Raw genomic sequence first — 24274 nt, 5'->3', positions numbered from 1 at the left:
ATGTGACTACTGATGGTTAATGACAACTCTTGTGTATTTTACATCCACTGTTTCTTGTATACACCTCCAATCACAACAATTGGTGAACAGATCTCATAGCTCATGACAGACTATTATGACATATGTGTGTCTTGCTTTGAAATAAGCAGTCGATCACATGATAGATCTTATAATTATTTTTCAGTTGTTTATCATCATTTACATTCTTTTGCATGCCATCTTTGTTCCATGACCTTGAGGAGACAACCAAGCTGCAATGCGCAAAGAGGAAGAACTCCATCATAGCAGACGGAATGGTTTACTCACAGTTGTGCCTTGCCGATGTTCAGAGATGACATGACTTACACATCATCTGCACATACACAAATAAGATCATGCTCAATGTGACGTTCCACATTTAATACCTACCTAAACCACATTTTCACTTCTCACAAGCATCTTTTGTTGGCCTAAGAGGATAAGAGGGGAAAGGATCCCATGTTACACTACAGTTTCCCCACAAGGCAAAAGCTTTCATGTAACTTGATTTACATTATTAATTACAATAACTTTATAACCTCTAATGTCTGTTAAATTATTTTCCTTACTAAACTTATGAACCATGGACCTTGCTGTTGGTGGGGAGGCTTGCGTGTCTCAGCGATACAGAGGGCCGTACCGTAGGTGCAACCACAACGGAGGGGTATCTGTTGAGAGGCCAGACAAACATGTGGTTCCTGAAAAGGGGCAGCAGCCTTTTCAGTAGTTGCAGGGGCAACAGTCTGGATGATTGACTGATCTGGCCTTGTAACATTAACCAAAACGGCCTTGCTGTGCTGGTACTGCGAACGGCTGAAAGCAAGGGGAAACTTCAGCCGTAATTTTTCCCAAGGACATGCAGCTTTACCTTATGATTAAATGATGATGGCGTCCTCTTGGGTAAAATATTCCGGGCAGGTAGGTTAGAAAATTTAAAAATGGAAACGGATAGGTTAAAGTTATAGTGGGAATTATTCAGGTAGTGAAGGGAGACGAAAATTTAATCGTCATGGGTGACTGGAATTCGTCAGTAGGAAAAGGGAGAGAAGGAAACATAGTAGGTGGATATGGATTGGGGGGAAGAAATGAAAGAGGAAGCCGCCTTGTAGAATTTTGCACAGAGCATAACTTAATCATAGCTAACACTTGGTTCAAGAATCATGAAAGAAGGCTGTATACCTGGAAGAATCCGGGAGATACTAAAAGGTATCAGATAGATTACATAATGGTAAGACAGAGATTTAGGAACCAGGTTTTAAATTGTAAGACATTTCCAGGGGCAGGTGTGGATTCTGACCACAATCTATTGGTTATGAACTGCAGATTGAAACTGAAGAAACTGCAAAAAGGCGGGAATTTAAGGAGATGGGACCTGGATAAACTGAAAGAACCAGAGGTTGTAGAGAGTTTCAGGGAGAGCATAAGGGAACAATTGACAGGAATGGGGGAAAGAAATACAGTAGAAGAAGAATGGGAGCTCTGAGGGATGAAGTAGTGAAGGCAGCAGAGGATCAAGTAGGTAAAAAGACGAGGGCTAATAGAAATCCTTGGGTAACAGAAGAAATATTGAATTTAATTTATGAAAGGAGAAAATATAAAAATGCAGTAAATGAAGCAGGCAAAAAGGAATACAAACGTCTCAAAAATGAGATCGACAGGAAGTGCAAAATGGCTAAGCAGGGATGGCTAGAGGGCAAATGTAAGGATGTAGAGGCTTGTCTCACTAGGGGTAAGATAGATACTGCCTACAGGAAAATTAAAGAGACCCTTAGAGAGAAGAGAACCACTTGTATGAATATCAAGAGCTCAGATGGCAACCCAGTTCTAAGCAAAGAAGGGAAAGCAGAAAGGTGGAAGGAGTATATAGAGGGTTTATACAAGGGCGATGTACTTCAGGACAATATTATGGAAATGGAAGAGGATGTAGATGAAGATGAAATGGGAGATAAGATACTGCAAGAAGAGTTTGACAGAGCACTGAAAGACCTGAGTCGAAACAAGGCCCCGGGAGTAGACAACATTCCATTAAAACTACTGATGGCCTTGGGAGAGCCAGTCATGACAAAACTCTTACCATCTGGTGAGCAAGATGTATGAGACAGGTGAAATACCCACAGACTTCAAGGAGAATATAATAATTCCAATCCCAAAGAAAGCAGGTGTTGACAGATGTGAAAATTACCGAACTATCAGTTTAATAAGTCACAGCTGTAAAATACTAACGCGAATTCTTTACAGACGAATGGAAAAACTGGTAGAAGAGGACCTCGGGGAAGATCAGTTTGGATTCCGTAGAAATGTTGGAACACGTGAGGCAATACTAACCTTACGACTTATCTTAGAAGAAAGATTAAGAAAAGGCAAACCTACATTTCTAGCATTTGTAGACTTAGAGAAAGCTTTTGACAACGTTAACTGGAATACTCTCTTTCAAATTCTGAAGGTGGCAGGGGTAAAATACAGGGAGCGAAAGGCTATTTACAATTTGTACAGAAACCAGATGGCACTTATAAGAGTCGAGGGGCATGAAAGAGAAGCAGTGGTTGGGAAAGGAGTGAGACAGGGTTGTAGCCTCTCCCTGATGTTATTCAATCTGTATATTGAGCAAGCAGTAAAGGAAACAAAAGAAAAATTCGGAGTAGGTATTAAAATTCATGGAGAAGAAGTAAAAACTTTGAGGTTCGCCGATGACATTGTAATTCTGTCAGAGACAGCAAAGGACTTGGAAGAGCAGTTGAACGTAATGGACAGTGTCTTGAAAGGAGGATATAAGATGAACATCAACAAAAGCAAAACGAGGATAATGGAATGTAGTCAAATTAAATCGGGTGATGCTGAGGGGATTAGATTAGGAAATGAGACACTTAAAGTAGTAAAGGAGTTTTGCTATTTAGGGAGTAAAATAACTGATGATGGTCGAAGTAGAGAGGATATAAAATGTAGACTGGCAACGGCAAGGAAATCGTTTCTGAAGAAGAGAAACTTGTTAACATCGAGTATAGATTTAAGTGTCAGGAAGTCGTTTCTGAAAGTATTTGTATGGAGTGTAGCCATGTATGGAAGTGAAACATGGACGATAACCAGTTTGGACAAGAAGAGAATAGAAGCTTTCGAAATGTGGTGCTACAGAAGAATGCTGAAGATAAGGTGGGTAGATCACGTAACTAATGAGGAGGTATTGAATAGGATTGGGGAGAAGAGAAGTTTGTGGCACAACTTGACTAGAAGAAGGGATCGGTTGGTAGGACATGTTTTGAGGCATCAAGGGATCACAAATTTAGCATTGGAGGGCAGCGTGGAGGGTAAAAATCGTAGAGGGAGACCAAGAGATCAATACACTAAGCAGATTCAGAAAGATGTAGGTTGCAGTAGGTACTGGGAGATGGAGAAGCTTGCACAGGATAGAGTAGCATGGAGAGCTGCATCAAACCAGTCTCAGGACTGAAGACCACAACAACAACAACAACAACAACAACACTAAACTTATGTTCTCACAAGGCCAAACTCAATATTATTCCTTCACACTTGCGAGCATATTTTTTAGGTCAGTCCTTACAGTTTATGATTGCTTAGTTTACTCAGTATTTTACTTCCATTTTGGATATGTCTTTGTCAAGTATGTGTGCCTACATGATTAAAATATCTATATCTACATGATCACTCTGTAACTCAAAGTGCCTGGCAGAGGGTTCATCGAACAACCTTCAAACTATTTCTTTACCATTCTACTCTTGAATTGAATGTGAGAAAAATGAACACTTAAATTTTTCCATGCAAGCTTTGATTTCTCTTATTTTATTATGATGAGCATTTCTCTCAATGTAGACTGGTGCCAGGCAGCTTACCAATAAATTACTACAATATATTAAAACCAGTATTTGACATAAATGTTAAAATAATGCTGTAAAAAAGTGCAAAAACAGTGTTTGTAGTTTCATCCCCAATACAAATTCTCAAAAATGCAATTAACTTAAGTGTACTTTCCAATTATAACATTGCCAAATGCTCTTACTATTATAAGTCACTTGAAATCCATGAATGAACAATGACTTCAAATTATTTTCAGCTTTCTAAAAATGTGTCACAGTTGAATTTATACGTTTAAATATGTGAGCATGTGAGAGGTTCCATGCCTTCTTTTGCATGTCACCTCTCATTTCCATCAATTTTATTAATGTTTTATGTCATTGCATGGTGGTAACAGGCCAAACAAGGTTATTCTAATGAGAGTATTGGTACTGAGAGCTCATAGTACTTTTCAATTGATTGCTATGCGTGTTGGTAACTGAATGTGGTCTTGCTTTTAGTTTCCTCTGTTACTTCACTGGGTGGCCCATTGCGAGGCGAGCACCAGAGGAAAGGCACACTGCGTTTCCATAGGTGGCTGCATTTCCGCGAATCAGAGAGGATCGTACATCAATGGGCTTGAGCGCCTGGTGGGGTGACGGACTTCAGCTGAGTTTCACCTATTATATACAGGGCGAAACGACGTGCAAGCCATCTGAGTGTCACCACAGTTTGTGTGTTTACCATTCCGGTGTGTCTGGAACGAAGACTGCTGGCACTGACTGACTGTATTGTCCTCATGATTCTGAGAAAACTTGTGGACTGTACCCTGCTGGGTGTGACTGTCTGGCGCCAGATGGCCGGTGGTCTAGGCATGTTGTTTTCGTAGCCAGTAAAATGGAAAGTTCTGTGCCCTCAGCTAAATAGCAGGGGTATGATTAGTCAACTTAAACTGAGGCCAGTTGACGTCATAAAGCCCTGCTCGAAATTGGAGGGAACAATCACTATTGGTGCAAATGATATTCTGAGATAGTGTGGGGAATTTTGGAATCATCACTGAATGCTGATTCGCGGTTTTTTGAAGGTAGTGGGGAGCTGAGTAACATTGGTTTTGATCATGCATTGCACGGGTGCAGGGGATTCGTGATCTGGTCTTCGTCGGAATAGGGTGGTCGTGCAACTTAGTCGCACTGTTTCGGAATTGTTATGGAGCGTCACTACGGTCATACTCCAGTTTCATTCTGCGACTTAAGACCCAGATCCTTACTCTTTGTTTTCGCGCCTGTACCGACAGGGTGAGTGGGTCAACCCAAGCGTCCAATTCCACCCGTCGGCTTTGACATGTGACGTAAGGCTGTTGTGGTGTGTGACGTCACAACAGCGCAGAGTTTAGTTTGTGAGAGTGGCGTGTTTGTAGGTGTCGTTTTGATGTGATCGGTGGTGCTCTCTGGTGGTGTTTTTATGTGTTGTGTGTTAGGTGATGTTTTTGGTTTTAGTTTGCATGTGTGGCGTGTTTATAGGTGGCGTATTGTTGCGGTCGGTCGTTCTCTCTGGTGGTGTGTTTATGGTTAGCATGTTATGTGGCATATGGGGTTCATTTGCGTGGTAGCATTGCACGTGTGTGGTATCGGTGGTGACTGTGCTTTCAGTGGAATATTTTTCAGTGAGTTAACGATTTTGGTTTTGTTGTGTCGATGTTATTGTAGTTTTTTTTTTTTTCTGTTCATCGTGTGTGAATTTTGGTAAATTGCTTTGTTTATGTCTTTGGTAGGTATGGATATGACTGACAACGTCAACAGTTTTTGATTGGACAGTGCATTGTCTCTAATAAAATTTCTTCAGCTATTCGGCCTGTTGGCTGAAGTCGTGAAGTGTTCAGTGTGTTGTGAAGAAATGAGGCTTACTAAAGTTCCAGCGTCTCTGATCAGGGACAGCTATATGTGGAGATGTCGTAAGGATAACAGGTCAAGGGAAGTGCTTGATTCCAGTTTTGTTGGTTTGTTGTGCTTTTTGAGGTAGTGATGATTGTGGATGTGGTTGTAGTTTTGGGTTTCATGACTTAGTATTGGTAGTTTCTGTTGACCTATACAGGTCAAGGGAAGTGTTCGATTCCAGTGAATATTAGATACCTCTATTCCTTGAGTGGTCCATGGCTTCTTTGTAGATTTTATTCTAACCTTGGTTAGTTTTTGGGGAAAACAGTGTTCAAATAAGGTAAGCACTTTATTAGCAAAAGTGTTATATTTTTCATTCATGCCATGAGCACTGCAAACATCAGTCCAGTGAATGTCTCTGAGGAGTGTCCTAAAATAATGAATTTTTGGCTTACTGTTTACCCTCTAGAGCTCAGATTTAACAGATTTTATATTCTGTTCAGTATTAACATTTAACAGAAGGAACTGCATGTCATGGTCTGAGAGACCATTAACGATTGGTTTTGTAATATAATTTTGTTCATTGCACTTTTCTATAAAGATATTATCAATGGGTGTTTGTGAGCAATTGGCTACCCTAGTGGGGAACTTTACGTTGAATGATAGTTAACTAACTCAGATAAGTTCTTATTGGGACAGTCTGTAAGGAAACCTACACTGAAGTCACCAGCAACCACTACTTCTTTCTTTTTGGTTGTTAAATGGGCCAGTACAGCTTCAAGGTGGTTTACAAACAGATTAAAGTTACCTGCAGGTGCTCAATATACACTTAATATTATGAAGGCTCTTTTGTGGAAATCTACTTCTGTTGCACATGCTTCCATATCCTGTTCCAAGCAAAATTTATGAATGTCTATGTTCTTAAATTTATGACAATTCCTGGTGAGTGTGGCAACTCCTCCTTTCTCCATTTCTGCTCTACAAAAGTGAGATGCTAACCTAAATCCTGTAACACTTAAAAGTTCTGTCACATGATGTACAGAAAGGCAAATTATGTCAGCTGGGTTTGAGGACTCTAATTCATCTATGCAGATAATTAATTCATTAATTTTATTTCTCAGTCCTCAAATATTTTTATGCAAAAAGACAGCTGACATTTCCCATTGACTGAGTTAAAATTAGGTAGAGCTGAAATTTCTGCTGTTTGTTGAACATTCTTAACCAATAGCTGTTTATGCTGATGTAATAAGCTAGAATTATGTTTTTTGGTTTCCTTCTCAAACTGAACGTTTGTCTCAGTCCTAACCTCTCTTAAAACTTGGTTTCTTTCTGTCCTCCCTGCCATAAAAAAGGGTCTTTTCTGAACCCCATGCTCTCACTTTAGAATGTTATCCTGTCATTGGTTATTCCATCTTTTTCTCATGTCACCTTCCCCTTGTCTGTGCCCTCCTGGGCCTCCAAAAAGTGGGCCAATCCAGAATTTATTGCCAGTGGAGAGACGAAGGCACTTTTTCAATTGCAAGCAACATGTCCTGTGGACACACATTGTGTGTCTTTAATGTAGTGGATTCCACTGTCTTCTGCATCCTCATGTTGTTGATAATTACTGATTCCTCTGCCTTTAGGGGGCAGTTTCCCACCCCATGGGCAAGAGTGTGGCCTAAAACTCTGATCAATCCTCAGTTGTGTCTGACAAGGCCATTGGCAGAATGAGCGTGACTTCTTATGCCAGAAGTCTTTGGCTGTCATTGCTGAGGACCTTTATTCAAAATTTAAGCAGTGACAGAGTTCAAACAAGGTACCTAGGATGTTTTGATTAGCAGTCAAAGACACTACCCTAAACCAGGGGTGGACCTCTTGAAGTAATGTAAGAGGCAGATAAATAAATACGAAAGAAAAGAACATAACCCTCTTTAAAATTTTAGTGTAACCCATTTTCAAAATATGTAAATAAAATAAGTACAGTATGGTCTTTTTATCCCTTTGGTTCTTTCTTCCTGGAGATATTTCCTTAACTCACCTTTTATTTACAGAATAAAATGGTTAATTCAGGCGTGATTTTCTTACAAAACATGTCCCAAACAGCAACATGAGCAGCAGCAAATACATTACAGAACACAATGGTGTTGTTCTCTTTTACAAAAAATGGTTGTGTACATTGCAAACTTGTATATCTTTAAGAAGTCTCAATGTCTGGAGAAAGAACAAAGGAATGAAGAGGAAATGTCGCAATGCAGTATCACAAAAGAGGGTTTGCAAATGATATGATTCTCACTATCTTTCTAGTGACTAGGGGGGATTCTCAACATCTCTCAATAACTTCCTTTTTTTACTTTTTTAATACAACCTGTAAGCCAAGATAAAATATACTTCACTGTCAATAACAAATATATAATACAAATTGCGTACATTTCATAATATAAGAATAACTGTATTCTTCTCTCTACTTATCCTCTATAAAATTATATCCCCAACATTTTTACTCATTACATTGAAATCACACTTTTTGTTATGTATGTCACAGTAACATGTCATGTTTTGCTGATATGAACTGCATTACACTCAAGACATGGACCCTTTCATTAATTTCTTGTATCTGACTTCCTGTTGGTTCCACACACAGTTGAAATGCCATTAAAAGACAATTTTAAAGACATACAAAAATAAACTATTGATAATTTGATATTTCATGACCAGCAACAAAATAATGGGAAAAGACAATAATAATATTACAGACCAATGACAATCATCTTATTTCACAATCCATTCTTCATACAAAAAATTTTATGGTCACTGATAAAGCACTACAGTTACAACAGATAATTCTTATTCTCTTGACTTCTTGTCACCTATTACTTCTACTTTCAAAAATCTTTGGTTACGGGCTCAAAATGTCTTGTATCACTGGAACAGAAAATACAAATAACTAATTAGTTAAAATTAACAAACTACTGTAGTTACTTCTAAAAAAATGAAAGTTGTACACTAAAAAAGTTATCTTTTTCTACCTCTCTCTTTCTCTCTTCTCGAGTAGTGACATAAAGAAAAGAAATTGGAACACTGTGATCCTGAATCGCTTATTAATGAAATCATTGTAAGGATCACAGTAGCTTTTACTAATAATAGTTTGAGCACTGGGTACAAAAGAAGATCCATATCTGGATTTGCAACCAGTCATTAATAACAGTTTTTGGGTTCTCGGTGGTAAGCTCTTTAATAACATCTTTTATTTGCAGTTTACTTTATTTCTCCACTTTCTTTTGTTTTCCTACACTTTTTTTTTTGTTCAATTCATGCCTCACTTGTCTTTCAATCAATACATATTTGTTAGTAATTTCTACATTAAGTGACACATGGTTCTGTAGACTTAATTTCAGTGACTTGCAAGAGCACAGATATATGTTCACCAAAATCTTGTAGCACATACTTACTTTGAACACACTATAATCGGTAACGTCTCCCATATGGGTATAGTGACAAATATCCCAACAGTATTTCTGTCCCTGGATCTCTGAGCTTTGCTCCTATCTCCAGAATTGTTCCGTTTACATGGAATAAATAATGACTGAAACATCAAAGGTAAAAGAAAATTCAGTGTGTATGTAGCAACCCAGAATATGATCATATTATACACTTCAATTACTTATCACAATGGAAAACGAGAAACTGTCTACAGCTCTGTATAACAGAATAATAATAATAATAATAATAATAATAATAATAATTTAAGGTTTTAACATTAAATGGGCAGTGAGCTTGCTACAGATTCATTATTAGCTAACTAGGCAATGAGGGAGAAAGGGATTACATGGACCTAGCCAAGGAAGAGAGAGACTGATGGAATTTGAGAAACCACAGAAAACAGGAACTAGGATGACTGGGACGGGATTCACATGCACCTTCTTCTAAGTAATGGTCTTATACCCTGACCAGTGTGAGAGTCCCAAAATACTATAATATTTTTTGTAATAAATGAAAATGAAATACGCACACAAAAATCCCAGTCCACTTTTGAAAGTGAAGTCTACCAGGGAAAGATTACAAGAAGTTTCCAATTCCCATTTATCAAATAACTGGAACTGCACCTGACAATATTCTTACATTGTCAGATTTTAAAAGCTCACTAACACAAAATGTGCCAACATTTGATTTTCTTAAAATATTCTTATGAAAATAACATTTTGAGTCATTGCAGATGTTGGAGAACCTACTTAAATGAGATAATGAAAAACCACAGAGAAATGACAATAAAAATTAGTTAATTGAACACATCACAAGCACTACAGATGACTCTACAATAGACACATGGCCGTTTCCATGACTGATGAAAACACTAAGCCTATTCGTCAGTATATCCAACCACACTTATGTCAAATGATCAATTATTATATGAAGTTTTGAATAAGAATAAAGTTTGTTTACATCTTTTCCAAAATTTTGTCCCTTAACCAGAGGGAAGTTTGCATGTCAACAGCAAGCAATCCCACTGAAATGGCTGATGACAAGATCATGATTTCCATTTAAAACTGTTATTTGCCATACAAGCCATACAACTGTGGACAAAATGTCTTGAAGAGGTTTAAATTGTGACAATGGGACTTTATGCAGCCATTATCCACAGCTTACAAACTGTTAAGGTAACTAAGTACATAAGTATGGTTAGAGAATAAACTGGTGTTTCTGCTTCACAATGTACTTGCATAGCAGTTTAAATTTACTTTGCCAAGAATGTAACACTGGATCACCCATCCCAGCTTCTCAATCTTTCATATGCTGATTTCAACCTATTCCCGCTGGTAAAAACCTAACTCAAGAGGCTCTGTTTCAGAAATTTTCAGAAGTGATGGGTTCTGAACCTCACAGCTGAAGTCACTTTCTGACAAATATGAGTGGACTGAAAATTTACATCTACATCCATACTCTACAAGCCCTCTTGCACTGTGTGGTGGAGAGTACTTTTTGTACCACTGCCACTTTCCCCTTTTCCTGGTCCAGTTGGAGATGGTTCATGGGAAGAATGACTGCTAGCAATCATCCATGTGAGCTCAAATCTCTCTAATTTTGTCTACATGGTCCTTTTGTAAGATATGTGTACAAGGAAGCAATATACAGTAAAACCCCATATTAACGAACCCACTTTTAAGAAAATCCCACTTTTAAGGAATACTTTCGTTTGTCCCGGAGATAACGCCATAAAAACAGTGTTGCTGAAATTCGGTTTTAGCGAATCGCACTTTCTTTTAAATCCCGCTTTTAAGGAATAAGTGTGTTACAATTCGCTAATTAAAATACGGTCTGCAGCTGCACTTCTTGTTTTCGGACAACAAATCGTAACGTGAGGCTTTGATCATTTGCATTCTTAAAATTGATGTCCACATTAGCGTTCAGATATTGGTCTCGTAACGATAGTAGTGAAGTTATAGAGACTGATGAATGTTAAACAGATGATTTGCAAACACAATTCTTCTGCACTACCGTGCTCCAGCCGTCATGTCTGACGCTATAAAGTGAAAGCATTATATATATAATGTAGTTGTGTAGTCTACTTACAATAGTGTTTTTGTGTGTGTAATATGGCCAGCAAATGAAGAAAACTGACGATACAGCAGATGCTAACAATTATTCGGGATTTTGAAGAGAATCGCAATGTTGCAAAGAAATACGATTTGGCGCCATCAGCTTTGTGTGGAATAATAAAAAATAAGGAGGCTTTATTAATTTAGAAGCACGCAGTTCATGTTCATCAAAAAGGAAGAATATTCGTGAGTCGTCTTTCAAAGCCGTAGAAACTGCTCTATTAGACTGGTTTCAGGGAATAAGAGCCGCAAATATTCCCATAGGTGCCAATGTGTCGCTTGAGAAGACACTAGAAATTGCACTGAGGATGGTATATGAAAACTTCAGTGCATCTCATGGCTGGCTAGAACGTTTTAAAAAACGTCACAATCTCTCAATCCAAAATTTAAGTGGAGAAAGTGCATCTGTGGGCAATGAAAGAGTGGAGCATTGGAAAAGCTATACTTTGCTGTGGTGCAACATCGTTTGTGGAGGACGATATCCCTGAAGAAGATTGGAATGTTATAGATGTTCCTGAGACAGAGACATTCCAAGATTTTATTTCATGTGATGATAATGTACTTTTCTTCTACACCCACTATGGACATGAGTGAGCTGTTTGCTCCTGATATTGGTGAAAAAACTGAAATTGGTGGTGACAGTGGTGGTGACGAGGATGATGATGATGATGATGAAGATGTGGACTCACCAACACCAAGTTTTTCTGCAGCTGTGGAAGTACTTGAGACTGTTAGAAGGTATTTCTCATCCTTCGTTGTGGATGAGTCAGTTCTTAACAGTATTAACCAGCTGAAACGACAACTTCTAGGCGTACGCTCTGCTGGAAGGAAGCAGCCGACTACTCTTCTAGATTTTTTTCAGAAATAAAGACAGTATAGCAGTTTTATCCATTATTGTGATATCTAATTCATTGAGTGCCATTAGCTAAATAAAGTTTTCTCCTTTTAAATTAAGATACCAGTTGATGACTTTTGATGTGACCTAACATCCAAAATATCTATAAATTTGGCAAGAAACATTTTCATGTTCACTGTATTTTTGTATGCAGCACAAGGTGAGTTTGTGATTATGCAGTGTGCGTTTTGACCTAAACCATTATTTAAGGAAAACCTTCTTTTAAGGGACAAATTTTTTGGTCCCCAGAGATTCGTTAAAAGGGGTTTTACTGCACTGATTGACTCTTCTAGGAATGTACTCTCTCAGAATTTTAACAGGAAACCACAGTGTGATGGTAAATGTCTCTCTTGCAGTGTCTGCCACTGGGTTTGGCTGAGCACTTTCTAAATAAGCCTGCAAAAAAGTCATTGCTCTTCTTAGGATCTTCTGAATTTCTTCTTCCAGTCCTGTCTGGTAGTACAGATCTTAGACTGATAAGCAATATTCGAGTATTGTTCGAAAAAGCGGATAGTTAGCAACCTCCTTTGTTGGGGGACTGCATTTCCCAAGTATTCTTCCAGTAAATGTCAGTCTGACACTGCCTTACCTGCAATTAGTTTTATGTACCCATTCCACTTTAAATTGCTTTGTACGCATATTGTTACATATTTTATGGATGTGACTGCTTCCAATGATTGTTCTTCAATCATGTAATAATACAGTAATGGGTATTTTTGTCTATTTATGCAATAAGCTTTCCATTTATTGTACAAACAATGTCATAAATGAATGCAGGAAGGTATTACTTTGAATTCTATATACCTCAAGTGTTACAAATATGGTAAATGTTTTACAGATACTACATATTTAGGAAAGTAAGAGTGTGACATACCTGTCAAATGGGTGCAAAATATCTGTTATTGTTACCACTTAAAAATTATGAATTATTTAGGAATAAAGGAGGTGACTCACTGAAAGGCATAATTACTGCATCGTCAATAGATACACAAAACAAAAGGTACAGAGCTTGGCTAGCTTTCGGAATGCGCTTCCATTTTTAAGCTTGTGGGAAAAATATGCGAGCTTGCTCCCCCCCCCCCCCCCCCCCCCCCCCCCCCCCACACACACACACACTATTTGGTCGGGGGTGGGAGGGCTGCGAGGTGTCTTAGGTTTATTCCAAGAAGGTTATAGAAGCAAAGGATGTGGTGTTAGTATAGTTCCCATCACGCAGCTCAGAAAAACTGCTGGTGGGGAGAGTCCAGATGGTACAGGTTGTGAAGCAGCCATTTAAATCTCATATGGTGTCCACTGCTATATGTTCTGCCACTGGGTGATCCACCTTGTTTTTGGCAACAGTTTGATGGCTGGTTGGTTGTCATACCAATGTAAAACACTGTGCAGTGGTTGCAGTGTAACTGGTATCTAAAATGGCTGCTTTCACAAGTGGCCCAGCTTCTGATAGGGTAGGCTAAGTCTATGTCGGGACTGGAGTACGTGGTGCTGGGTGGGTGGATTGGGCAGGTCTTGCATCTGGGTTTTCCATAAGGTTAAAATACCTGTGGCAGGGGACTGGGGTTGGGAGTGGCACAGGGATGGACTAGGATGCTGTTGAGGTTGGGTGGGAAGCAGAACACCACTTTGGGAGGGGATAGAAGTATCTTGGGTAGGATGCCCCTCATTTCAGGGCATGATGATAGATAATTAAACCCATGATGAAGAACATGGTTCAGTTGTTTCAGTCCCAGGTGATATGCGGTAACCAGTGGGGGAGCTTCTTTGTGGTTGGTTCTTGGGATGGGTGTGAGGATCAGGTATTTGTGAGCATATGGCATGGGAGATCTGCTTGTGAATTATTTCTGGAGGATATTGCCTGTCTTCAAAGGGCTTCGTGAGGCTTTGAGCACAATGGGTGATGGAGTTTTCATCACTGCAGATGCATCAACGATGGGTAGTCAAGCCAGGCTGTGTGGGAGGGATTTTTTGGTGTGGAAGGGGGTTGCAGCTGTCAAAGTGCAGATACTGTTCGTGATTGGTGGGTCTAATGTTGGCCAAGATGTGGGGGAGCCATCTGAAAGGAGGCCATCGACATCTAGGAAGGTGGTATGATTGGTAGAGGAGGACCAGCTGAAGTGGATGGGAGAGAAGGTGTTGAGGTTGTAGAGGAATGAGGATAAGGTGTGTTGGCCTTGGGTCCAGATTACAAAGATGTCAATAGACCACGATTTTGGGGTTTTGGGAAGCTAGGAAATGTTTCCTCTCCATGGCCCAAGAAGAGGTTGGCATAGGACGGTGCCATGTGGGTGCCCATGGCTGCACCATGAATTTGTTTGTATACCTTCCCCTCAAAGATGAAGTAGTTATGGGTTAGGACGTAGTTTGTCAGGTGTACGAGGGATGAAGTGGTGGGTTTGGAATCCACAGGACACTGGGAGAGGTAGTATTCAATCACAGCAAGGCCTTGGGCATTAGGAATGGTGTATAGGGAGGTTGCATCAACAGAGACAAGCATTAATCTGGGAGGTACGGGTGTGGGGATGGTGGAGAGCTGATTGAGGAAGTGGTTGGTATCTTGAATGTGGGAGGCTAGGTTTAAGACAAATGCTTGGAAATGTTTATTGACAAGGACTGAGATTCTTTCAGTGGGGGCCCTGTAATCAGGCCCAATAGGGTGCCCAGGATTGTTAGGTTTGTGGATTTTGGGAAGCAGGTAGAAGGTGGGATGTGGGCTGTTGTTGGGGTGAGTAGGGAGATGGAATCAGGGGAGAGGTTCTGGGAAGGGCCTAAGGATTTCAGCAGGGAATGGAGGTTATGTTGGAAGTTATATAAACAAATTTGTAGCACAGCCATGGGCACCAATACGGCCCCCTCCCCTATGCCATCTTCCTGGTCTACTACAGGAAACATTTCTAGCTTCCCAAAACACCAAACTGCTGGTCTGGTTCATGTTTATTGATGACATCTTTATAATATGGACCCAGACTAGGACATTTTATCATTACCCCACAACCTCAACACTTTCTCTACCATCCACTTCACCTGGTGATCCTCCACCCGTTGTGCCGTCTTGCTAAATCTTGATCTCCTCCTGTCAGATGGCTCCATCCACACCTTGGTCCACATCAAACTCACCAATCACCAACAGTACCTGCACTTTGACAGCTGCCAACCCCTCCACACTAAGAAATCCCTCTCATACAGCCTGGCCATCCATGGTAGCTGCATCTGCAGTGATGATGACTTCCTTACCCAATATACTGAAAGCCTCACAAAGGCCTTTGCCAACAGGAATACCTAATTCACAAACATATCTCCTGTGCCAGATACTCCCACACACATGATCCTCAAATGCATTCCAAGAACAAAGCACAAGAAGCACCCTTGTTGTCACCCAATAACACACTGAACTGGAACTTTTGTCAGGGCTTTGATTATCTGTCATCATGGCCTGAAATAGAGACATCCATCCAAAATACTACCAACCACTCCCAAAGTGGTGTTCCACTGCCCACTCAACTTCCAAAATGTCCTAGACCATCCCTATGCCACCCCCCCCCCCCCCCCCCAGTCCTCTGCCCCAGGTGTCACACAACTGTGGAAGACCCAGACGCAAGACCTGTGCAATCCACCCACCCAGCATCACATACTCCAGTCCTGTCATAGACTTATCCTACCCCATCAGAGGCCAGGCCACCTGTGAAAGGAGCCATGTTATATGCCAGCTCTGCTGCAAGGACTGCACAGCATTTTATGTTGGTATGACAACCAACCAGCTGTCAACTAGAATGAATGGCCACTGCAAAACTGTTGCCAAAACCAAGGTGGGCCCCTCAGAGGCACAACATGCAGCAGAGCACAACGAATGATATTTCAATGGCTGCTTCACAACTGATGCCACATGAATCCTCCCCATGACTACCGGCTTTTCTGAGCTGCACAGATGGGAGCTCACCCAATAGTGTGTGTGTGTGTGTGTGTGTGTGTGTGTGTGTGTGTGTGTGTGCACATGCACACCATTCCCTACCACAGCAACCCCACCCAGTTTGTGTCCCCACATCAGCTAGTTATGTGCTGTTATCTCAAGCCCTGCACTATGAAATCGCATACCAGCAGTTTGCTGCCTGCCCCCTCTACTTGCACCTCTAGCCAGCTCACAGATGCCTCTCCACTCTTCCACAAGCCACTTTCCCCAACCCCTGTCCTGCCTTCCACCTCTCGCCATCCCTCACCCCACTCAACACCACCTCACCCCAGTACATTCATCATGGGCCAGGAAAGATCTGGCAGTTGGTTGAGCACAATGTAGGGAGACAGGCATGTGCATGTGAGTGAGTGAGTGAGTGTGTATGTGTTTGTGTGCATGTTTCTCACACAAGCTTGAAGAAGGAAGTGCACTCTGAAAGCTAGCCAAGCTCTGTACCTGTTGTTTGTGTACCTATCAACAACACTGAGTTTCCACCTTTTGGTGAGTCATCTCATTTATTCCTAAATAATTCATTTAATAAACTAGACAGAAACATAAAGATGTAGTATACATTAGATCACTGCTTACAAGAGGTTGAAGTTACAGTTAGGTCCATTATCACAATATTGTATGTAAAAATGGAATCAGTCAAGTTGCATAAACAGAAACATATCATTTGTCAAAAGCAAAAAAATACCCAAAAAATTATTTGCACCACTAGCACATATGATAAAATTATTTCTGGTCACATTTAAGAAACAATCATTTTCATGATTTTATTGTAGTTGGTTTCAATCACAGATATCAGGTTACATTTATGAGGGGTGTTCCATAAGCAGTGCAACACCTTTCTTTTCTTTGCCCATTTTGGTGGCAAAATGCAGAATTTGTTGTTCGGCGTTTTGGAATAATCCTGTTTCAGCCCCTATAGTTTCATGAAGTTCCAATAGGCGGTAGCTCCACACATAGCCTCAAAATGCTGTCTGTAACAGAGGTGTGTTCCAAGTAAACAGCTATAATTGATTTTATGCTGTGTTGATAATTTTTGCTTTTGGACCATCTCATTACCACTGAATAAAACAATATCCATGCTATACACCTTTTACCTTTATTCTTTGCAAGGCACCTTCAGTGGTAGGTTTCATCAATGTTGTACTACATGTTGTGTTTTTGTTCCATTTTTGGCACTATTCTCCTTCTTATAATTACCATTTGAAATTTTGTTTTTCAGACTTCACAGTGTAGGAACAGTGCCACAAATGGAACAAAAACACAACATGTAGAACAACATTGATGAAACCTGCCACTGAAGATGCCTTGCAGAGAATAAAAGCGAAACATGTATGGCATGAAAATCACATTTCAATCAGTTGTTGTTAGATGGCCCAAAAGTATAAATAATCAACATACTGTAATATTGCATTGGAACTGATGATGACAGGAAAACAAAAGTTGAAGATGTAGCCATCACCGAGTCTCTTTCAGTGAAAAACCAGAGTATTACAGATATTTAGAGGCTTGCAGAATGTTTATGGAGACTTGGCAGTGAACAAAAGCATGGTGAGTGGTGTCTTGTGACAGCCAGAGCGAGAGCACCAGCAGCAGCGAGTACTGTTTGTATAAAGCGTTTATTTTGCATTTTGTTTACGACCTTCCACTAAGGAAGGGATTCTATTTGTGTTTATCTGCTCTGCATAGTAACTAACAGTTCTTGATAAAACTTTACGTAGTTTTCGTGTTAGATTTCTTAGTGTTTTCTTGATCGTTTAGAACAGAAAGCGCCCTAAAACCGTCTTTTGTTTGTTTCGCGGCCGTTAGCCACTAGTCACTTGAATCAGCAGTTGTCTTGTGACAGCCAGAGCGAGAGCACCAGCAGCAGCGAGTACTGTTTGTATAAAGCGTTTTTGTACTTATTTGCTGCGCTTAGCTTTTAAATAGTTTTTCTGGGAAAACCTAGCGTAGTTTTTGCGTCTCGTATTTCAGTGAGTGTTTCTTGATTATTAGAGTAGCTCATCAGAAGATTATCTTGGGAATTTGTCACCGTATAGAGTAGGGTAAACATAGTCATGTGTAGGGACTGTGGTTGTTGTGAGCGGACGCAAGGAGAATTGGCCACTCTTCGGGGGCAGGTGGAGGCTTTGTCTGTTAGGCTCATCGAGCTCGAGGCGCAGGCGTCGGCTCGTAGTGGCGTTGGGACAACTGTGGTGAGACCTATGCCTACTTCGGTGGCCTTGGAATCACATGGAACCCCTGATGTCGCTGCGTCTTCCGGCAGTGAGCATCTTATCGGTCAGCCATCACTCCAGGGTGAATGGCTGACAGTGGTGGGCTCGCGTGTGCCTGGCCGAAAGGCGAAGGTGGGATCTGGCCGCGTGGCAACTGCCTTACCCCTTTCCAACAGGTACGGGGTGCTTCCTAGTGGTGATGACATCGTTTCCGAGCCACCACAGGATGCCTCGCCTGTTGGGCCAGTGGCCGATTCTCCGGCAAGGTCCCGACAGTCACAGAGGGCGGGCCTATTAGTTATAGGGAGCTCCAATGTTAGGCGGGTTATGGAGCCCCTCAGGAAAATAGCGGGTAGGTCGGGGAAGAATGCCAGTGTGCACTCGGTGTGCTTGCCGGGGGGTCTCGTCCGTAATGTGGAGGAGGCCCTTCCGGCAGCTATTGAACGCACTGGGTGTGACCGGCTGCAGATAGTAGCACATGTCGGAACAAATGACGCCTGCCGCTTGGGTTCTGAGGCCATCCTTGGTTCCTTCCGGTGGCTGGCTGATTTGGTGAAGACAACCAGCATCGCACGCGGAGTGCAAGCTGAGCTTAATATCTGCAGCATAGTGCCCAGAGTCGATCGCGGTCCTCTGGTTTGGAGCCGTGTGGAGGGTCTAAACCAGAGGCTCAGACGACTCTGCGACTATAATGGTTGCAAATTCATCGACCTCCGTTATTGGGTGGAGAACTGTAGGGCCCCCCTAGACAGGTCAGGCGTGCACTACACACCGGAAGCAGCTACTAGGGTAGCAGAGTACGTGTGGCGTGCACACGGGGGTTTTTTAGGTTAGAGGGACCCCCCCTTGGGCAAAACGATAAAATACCTGACGGCTTACCAGAGAGGACATAATCATCGTTGATAAAGAACGTCCGTCCTCAGAGACCAAAAACAGGAAAAGTTAACGTAATATTGGTAAACTGCAGGAGTATCCAGGGCAAGGTTCCTGAATTAGTATCTCTTATTGAAGGAAATAGTGCGCATATAGTATTAGGAACGGAAAGTTGGTTAAAACCGGAAGTGAACAGTAACGAAATCCTAGACACAGAATGGAATATATACCGCAAGGATAGGATAAACGCCAATGGTGGAGGAGTATTTATAGCAGTAAAGAATTCAATAATATCCAGTGAAGTTATTAGCGAATGCGAATGTGAAATAATCTGGGTTAAGTTAAGTATCAAAGGTGGGTCAGATATGATAGTCGGATGCTTCTATAGACCACCTGCATCAGCAACCGTAGTAGTTGAGCGCCTCAGAGAGAACCTGCAGAACGTCGTGAAGAAGTTTCGTGATCATACTATTGTAATAGGGGGAGACTTCAATCTACCAGGTATAGAATGGGATAGTCACACAATCAGAACTGGAGCCAGGGACAGAGACTCTTGTGACATTATCCTGACTGCCTTGACCGAGAATTACTTCGAGCAGATAGTTAGAGAACCAACTCGTGAAGCTAACGTTTTAGACCTCATAGCAACAAATAGACCGGAACTTTTCGACTCCGTGAATGTAGAAGAGGGTATCAGTGATCATAAGTCAGTGGTTGCATCAATGACTACAAGTGTAATAAGAAATGCCAAGAAAGGAAGGAAAATATATTTGCTTAACAAGAGTGATAGGGCACAAATCGCAGAATATCTGAGTGACCACCATCAAACGTTCATTTCTGAGGAAGAGGATGTGGAACAAAAATGGAAAAAATTCAGAAACATCGTCCAGTACGCCTTAGATAAGTTCGTACCGACTAAGGTCCAAAGCGAGGGGAAAGATCCACCGTGGTATAACAATCATGTACGAAAGGTACTACGGAAACAAAGAAAGCTTCATCATAGGTTTAAGAGTAGTCGAATCATAGCTGATAAGGAAAAGCTGAACGAAGCGAAAAAGAGCGTAAAGAGAGCAATGAGAGAAGCATTCAATGAATTCGAACATAAAACATTGGCAAACAATCTAAACAAGAACCCTAAAAAGTTTTGGTCATATGTAAAATCGGTAAGCGGATCTAAATCCCCTATTCAGTCACTCGTTGACCACGATGGCACCGAAACAGAGGACGACCGAAGAAAGGTAGAAATACTGAATTCAGTGTTCCGATACTGTTTCACTGCGGAAAATCGTAACACGGTCCCTGACTTCAGCCGTTGCACGGACGCCAAAATGGAAAATATTGAAATAAACGATATCGGAATTGAAAAACAACTGCTATCACTTAGTAGCGGAAAAGCATCCGGACCAGACGAGATACCCTTAAGATTCTACAGTGATTATGCTAAAGAACTTGCCCCCTTTCTATCAGCAATTTATCGTAGATCGCTGGAAGAACGTAAAGTACCTAGCGACTGGAAGAAAGCGCAGGTCGTTCCCATTTTCAAGAAGGGTCATAAATCAGATGCGAATAATTATAGGCCTATTTCGCTTACGTCAATCTGTTGTAGAATAATGGAACATGTTTTGTGTTCTCGTATTATGACGTTCTTAGATAATACAAATCTCCTTCATCATAAACAACATGGATTCCGCAAACAGAGATCATGTGAAACTCAGCTCGCCCTATTTGCCCAAGAAATTCACAATGCCGTAGACACTGGCGAGCAGATTGATGCCGTATTCCTGGACTTCAGGAAGGCATTTGATACGGTTCCGCACTTACGTGTAGTGAAAAAAATACGAGCTTACGGAATATCGGACCAGGTTTGTGATTGGATTCAGGATTTCCTAGAAGAAAGAACACAACATGTCATTCTTAACGGTTCAAAATCTGCAGATGTAGAGGTAATTTCGGGAGTACCGCAGGGAAGCGTGATAGGACCTTTATTGTTTACAATATACATAAATGACTTAGTTGACAACATCGGTAGCTCCGTGAGGCTATTTGCAGATGACACGGTTGTCTACAAGAAAGTAGCAACATCAGAAGACTCGTACGTACTCCAGGAGGACCTACAGAGGATTAATGCATGGTGCGACAGCTGGCAGCTTTCCCTAAACGTAGATAAATGTAATATAATGCGCATACATAGGGGCAGAAATCCATTCCAGTACGATTATGCCATAGGTGGTAAATCATTGGAAGCGGTAACGACCGTAAAATACTTAGGAGTTACTATCCGGAGCGATCTGAAGTGGAATGATCACATAAAACAAATAGTGGGAAAAGCAGGCGCCAGGTTGAGATTCATAGGAAGAATTCTAAGAAAATGTGACTCATCGACGAAAGAAGTAGCTTACAAAACGCTTGTTCGTCCGATTCTTGAGTATTGCTCATCAGTATGGGACCCTTACCAGGTTGGATTAATAGAAGAGATAGACATGATCCAGTGAAAAGCAGCGCGATTCGTCATGGGGACATTTAGTCAGCGCGAGAGCGTTACGGAGATGCTGAACAAGCTCCAGTGGCGGACACTTCAAGAAAGGCGTTACGCAATACGGAGAGGTTTATTATCGAAATTACGAGAGAGCACATTCCGGGAAGAGATGGGCAACATTTTACTACCGCCCACATATATCTCGCGTAATGATCACAACGAAAAGATCCGAGAAATTAGAGCAAATACGGAGACTTACAAGCAGTCGTTCTTCCCACGCACAATTCGTGAATGGAACAGGGAAGGGGGGATCAGATAGTGGTACAATAAGTACCCTCCGCCACACACCGTAAGGTGGCTCGCGGAGTATAGATGTAGATGTAGATGTAGAAAGCTACTACTCCTGGAACTTATGAGCACTCTCATTCAAGTTGATCAATGGGTCACAATTAAACATCTTGCTGCACAATTGGATGTCTCTGTTGGTAGTGGTGATATTCTCGCGCACTAGTTGGGGTACGTAAAAGCATGTGCCCACTGCGTTTCTCATTACCCAGCAGAAAACCATAAAGAACAATGAAGGAACATCTGCAAATAAATGCTTCAGGTTATGAGGCTATTAATGACAATTTTTTGATGAACATCATTACAGATGATGAAACATGGGTTCATCACTTCAAACTAGAAACAAAATGGAAATCCACGGAGTGGCGTCACACCATCTCTCCTCCAAAGAAAAAGTTCTAAGCTGCATCCTCAACATGTAAAGTCATGGTGACAGTCTTCTGGGACTCTGAAGCAGTTATTCTGTTTGATGTCCTTCACCATAGTGCAATGATCAACTCTGAAGGGAACAGTGCTACCCTCAGGAAATTGAAGAAATGACTTCAGTGTGGTTATCACCACAAAAATGCAAACAAACTTCTCCTTTTCCATGACCACATGGGGCCTCAGCTAAGTCTACGCACCACAGAGGAGCTCATAAAACTTCATTTGACTGTTATTCCTCATCCATCCTATAATCTGGATCTCACACCTTCTGATTTCCATCTGTTTAGACCAATGAAAGGTGCTCTCCACGGGAAGTAGTATGTGTATGATGGGAGGTTATTGATGCAACAAGCCATTGTCTCCGACATCTACCAGTAAAATGATGCCATGTGAGCATAAAGGTCCCCTCAGTAAGGTGGCATAAGGCCATCGCATTAGACAGAGATTATGTCCAAAAATTTGGCTTTGCAGCCAAAGAGTGGGGAATAATATGGTGCACTGGAATCCTGAAGGAAACATACCTGCTTTCAGAAAAAAATGTGTTGCATTACTTATTGAATGCCCCTCGTAACAATGAAGTCGCCATAATACATAATGGAATGTCACTTCAAGCCCTTATGATCAATCAAATGTTTTCCGTTTTTGATTGTACACTGGAATATCACGGAGACAGTATTTTTAATGCTGATTTCCTATTCCTTGTGCTATATTAAGTCTTCCTGCACTAGGAAACAAGGCTGTGTGATTGGAAGTTTCTGCTGTAACATCCCAATGAGAATGAGGTAATTATAAATGGAAATCTGCTAGAGTATTATATCAATATTTTACATTCTTTTCTGTAAAAATACTGCTGTTCAGCACTTCACAATACTTACTTGATTCTCCAGCCACTGTTTTCAGCAGGTTTTGGTAAGTATCTACCATAAAGCTCAAATATTTCTTTATTTAAAATGTCTGGTTGCGGGTACGGATACACACCCTCATCACCAGGAGATGATGTATATGTATCCAATAATTCTTTCATGCTAGAAAATAAACAAAAAAATAAATAAAATAAAAGTTCAGCAAAAACACCAACTAACAGTAAATACCTTACAAAATGCTTTCTCTGATATATCAACGGTGGCCACTGCCTCTAATCTTTGAATTTGTACATATTATAAGGATTGAAGTATGTCGGTCTGTTCTATGTTTCCTCCTGCTGATCAATTTCAGCCAAACTTGGTACACACTGTATATCACTTACCATCTGAAAAGAACCACCACTCCACCTTTCTCTCAAAGGGTAGGGGTGAAAATATCATGTAGCTCACAATACACAAATAGCCAGGCTATATTCAAACAGTATTTCAAATTGGAAGCACTTGGTGACTTGCAACCAAATTTACATGTAATTTCAAACCTTTATGAGACTTTTTCTTGCTGACACCCCGCCCACTCCTTCCCCTCCACCCCTACAAAATGATGAAAGAGAAAAAAGTTTACCACTTATGACATTTTCACTACTCATGCGAGAAAACTGCTGCATCACACATGACCTCTCAATTTATTATTTCTTTACTACAAATTCTGTTAGCGGCACATTTTTCAGACAGTATTCACATATACCACTGAATGTAACTGCAAAAATATGTCATTGTAAAACACAGGAGATGTTGTTGTGGTGTTTGCTCCCCAAACAGCAAAACTCCTTTACTACTTTAAGTGTCTTATTTCCTAATCTAATTCCCTCAGTATCACCCGACTTAATTCGACTACATTCCATTATCCTCGTTTTGCTTTTGTTGATGTTCATCTTATATCCTCCATTCAAGACACTGTCCATTACACTCAG

General features: G+C 41.0%; 1 protein-coding gene across 2 annotated transcripts in view; it reads right to left on the bottom strand.

The window, feature by feature from the left end:
* Nucleotides 1–8294: 8294 nt before the first annotated feature.
* LOC126458608 (cytosolic endo-beta-N-acetylglucosaminidase) overlaps nucleotides 8295–24274 on the bottom strand; it is a 126263-nt gene continuing 110283 nt past the window's right edge. The window contains exons 10-12 of one of the 2 annotated variants that reach the window (XM_050095766.1): nucleotides 23316–23465; nucleotides 9110–9243; nucleotides 8295–8582 (exon numbers count right to left, since the gene is read on the bottom strand). In XM_050095766.1, coding sequence (XP_049951723.1) covers nucleotides 9120–9243; nucleotides 23316–23465 — 274 coding nt within the window. In that variant the 3' untranslated portion in view covers nucleotides 8295–8582; nucleotides 9110–9119. Of the gene's footprint in view, nucleotides 8583–9109; nucleotides 9244–23315; nucleotides 23466–24274 lie in introns of those variants that run through there. The other variant, XM_050095768.1, reaches the window with a different exon arrangement.

This window comes from Schistocerca serialis, chromosome 2 (genome assembly GCF_023864345.2).
Source record: "Schistocerca serialis cubense isolate TAMUIC-IGC-003099 chromosome 2, iqSchSeri2.2, whole genome shotgun sequence".
Lineage (NCBI taxonomy): Eukaryota > Metazoa > Arthropoda > Insecta > Orthoptera > Acrididae > Schistocerca > Schistocerca serialis.
This window is presented reverse-complemented; position numbering and strand designations above follow the sequence as displayed.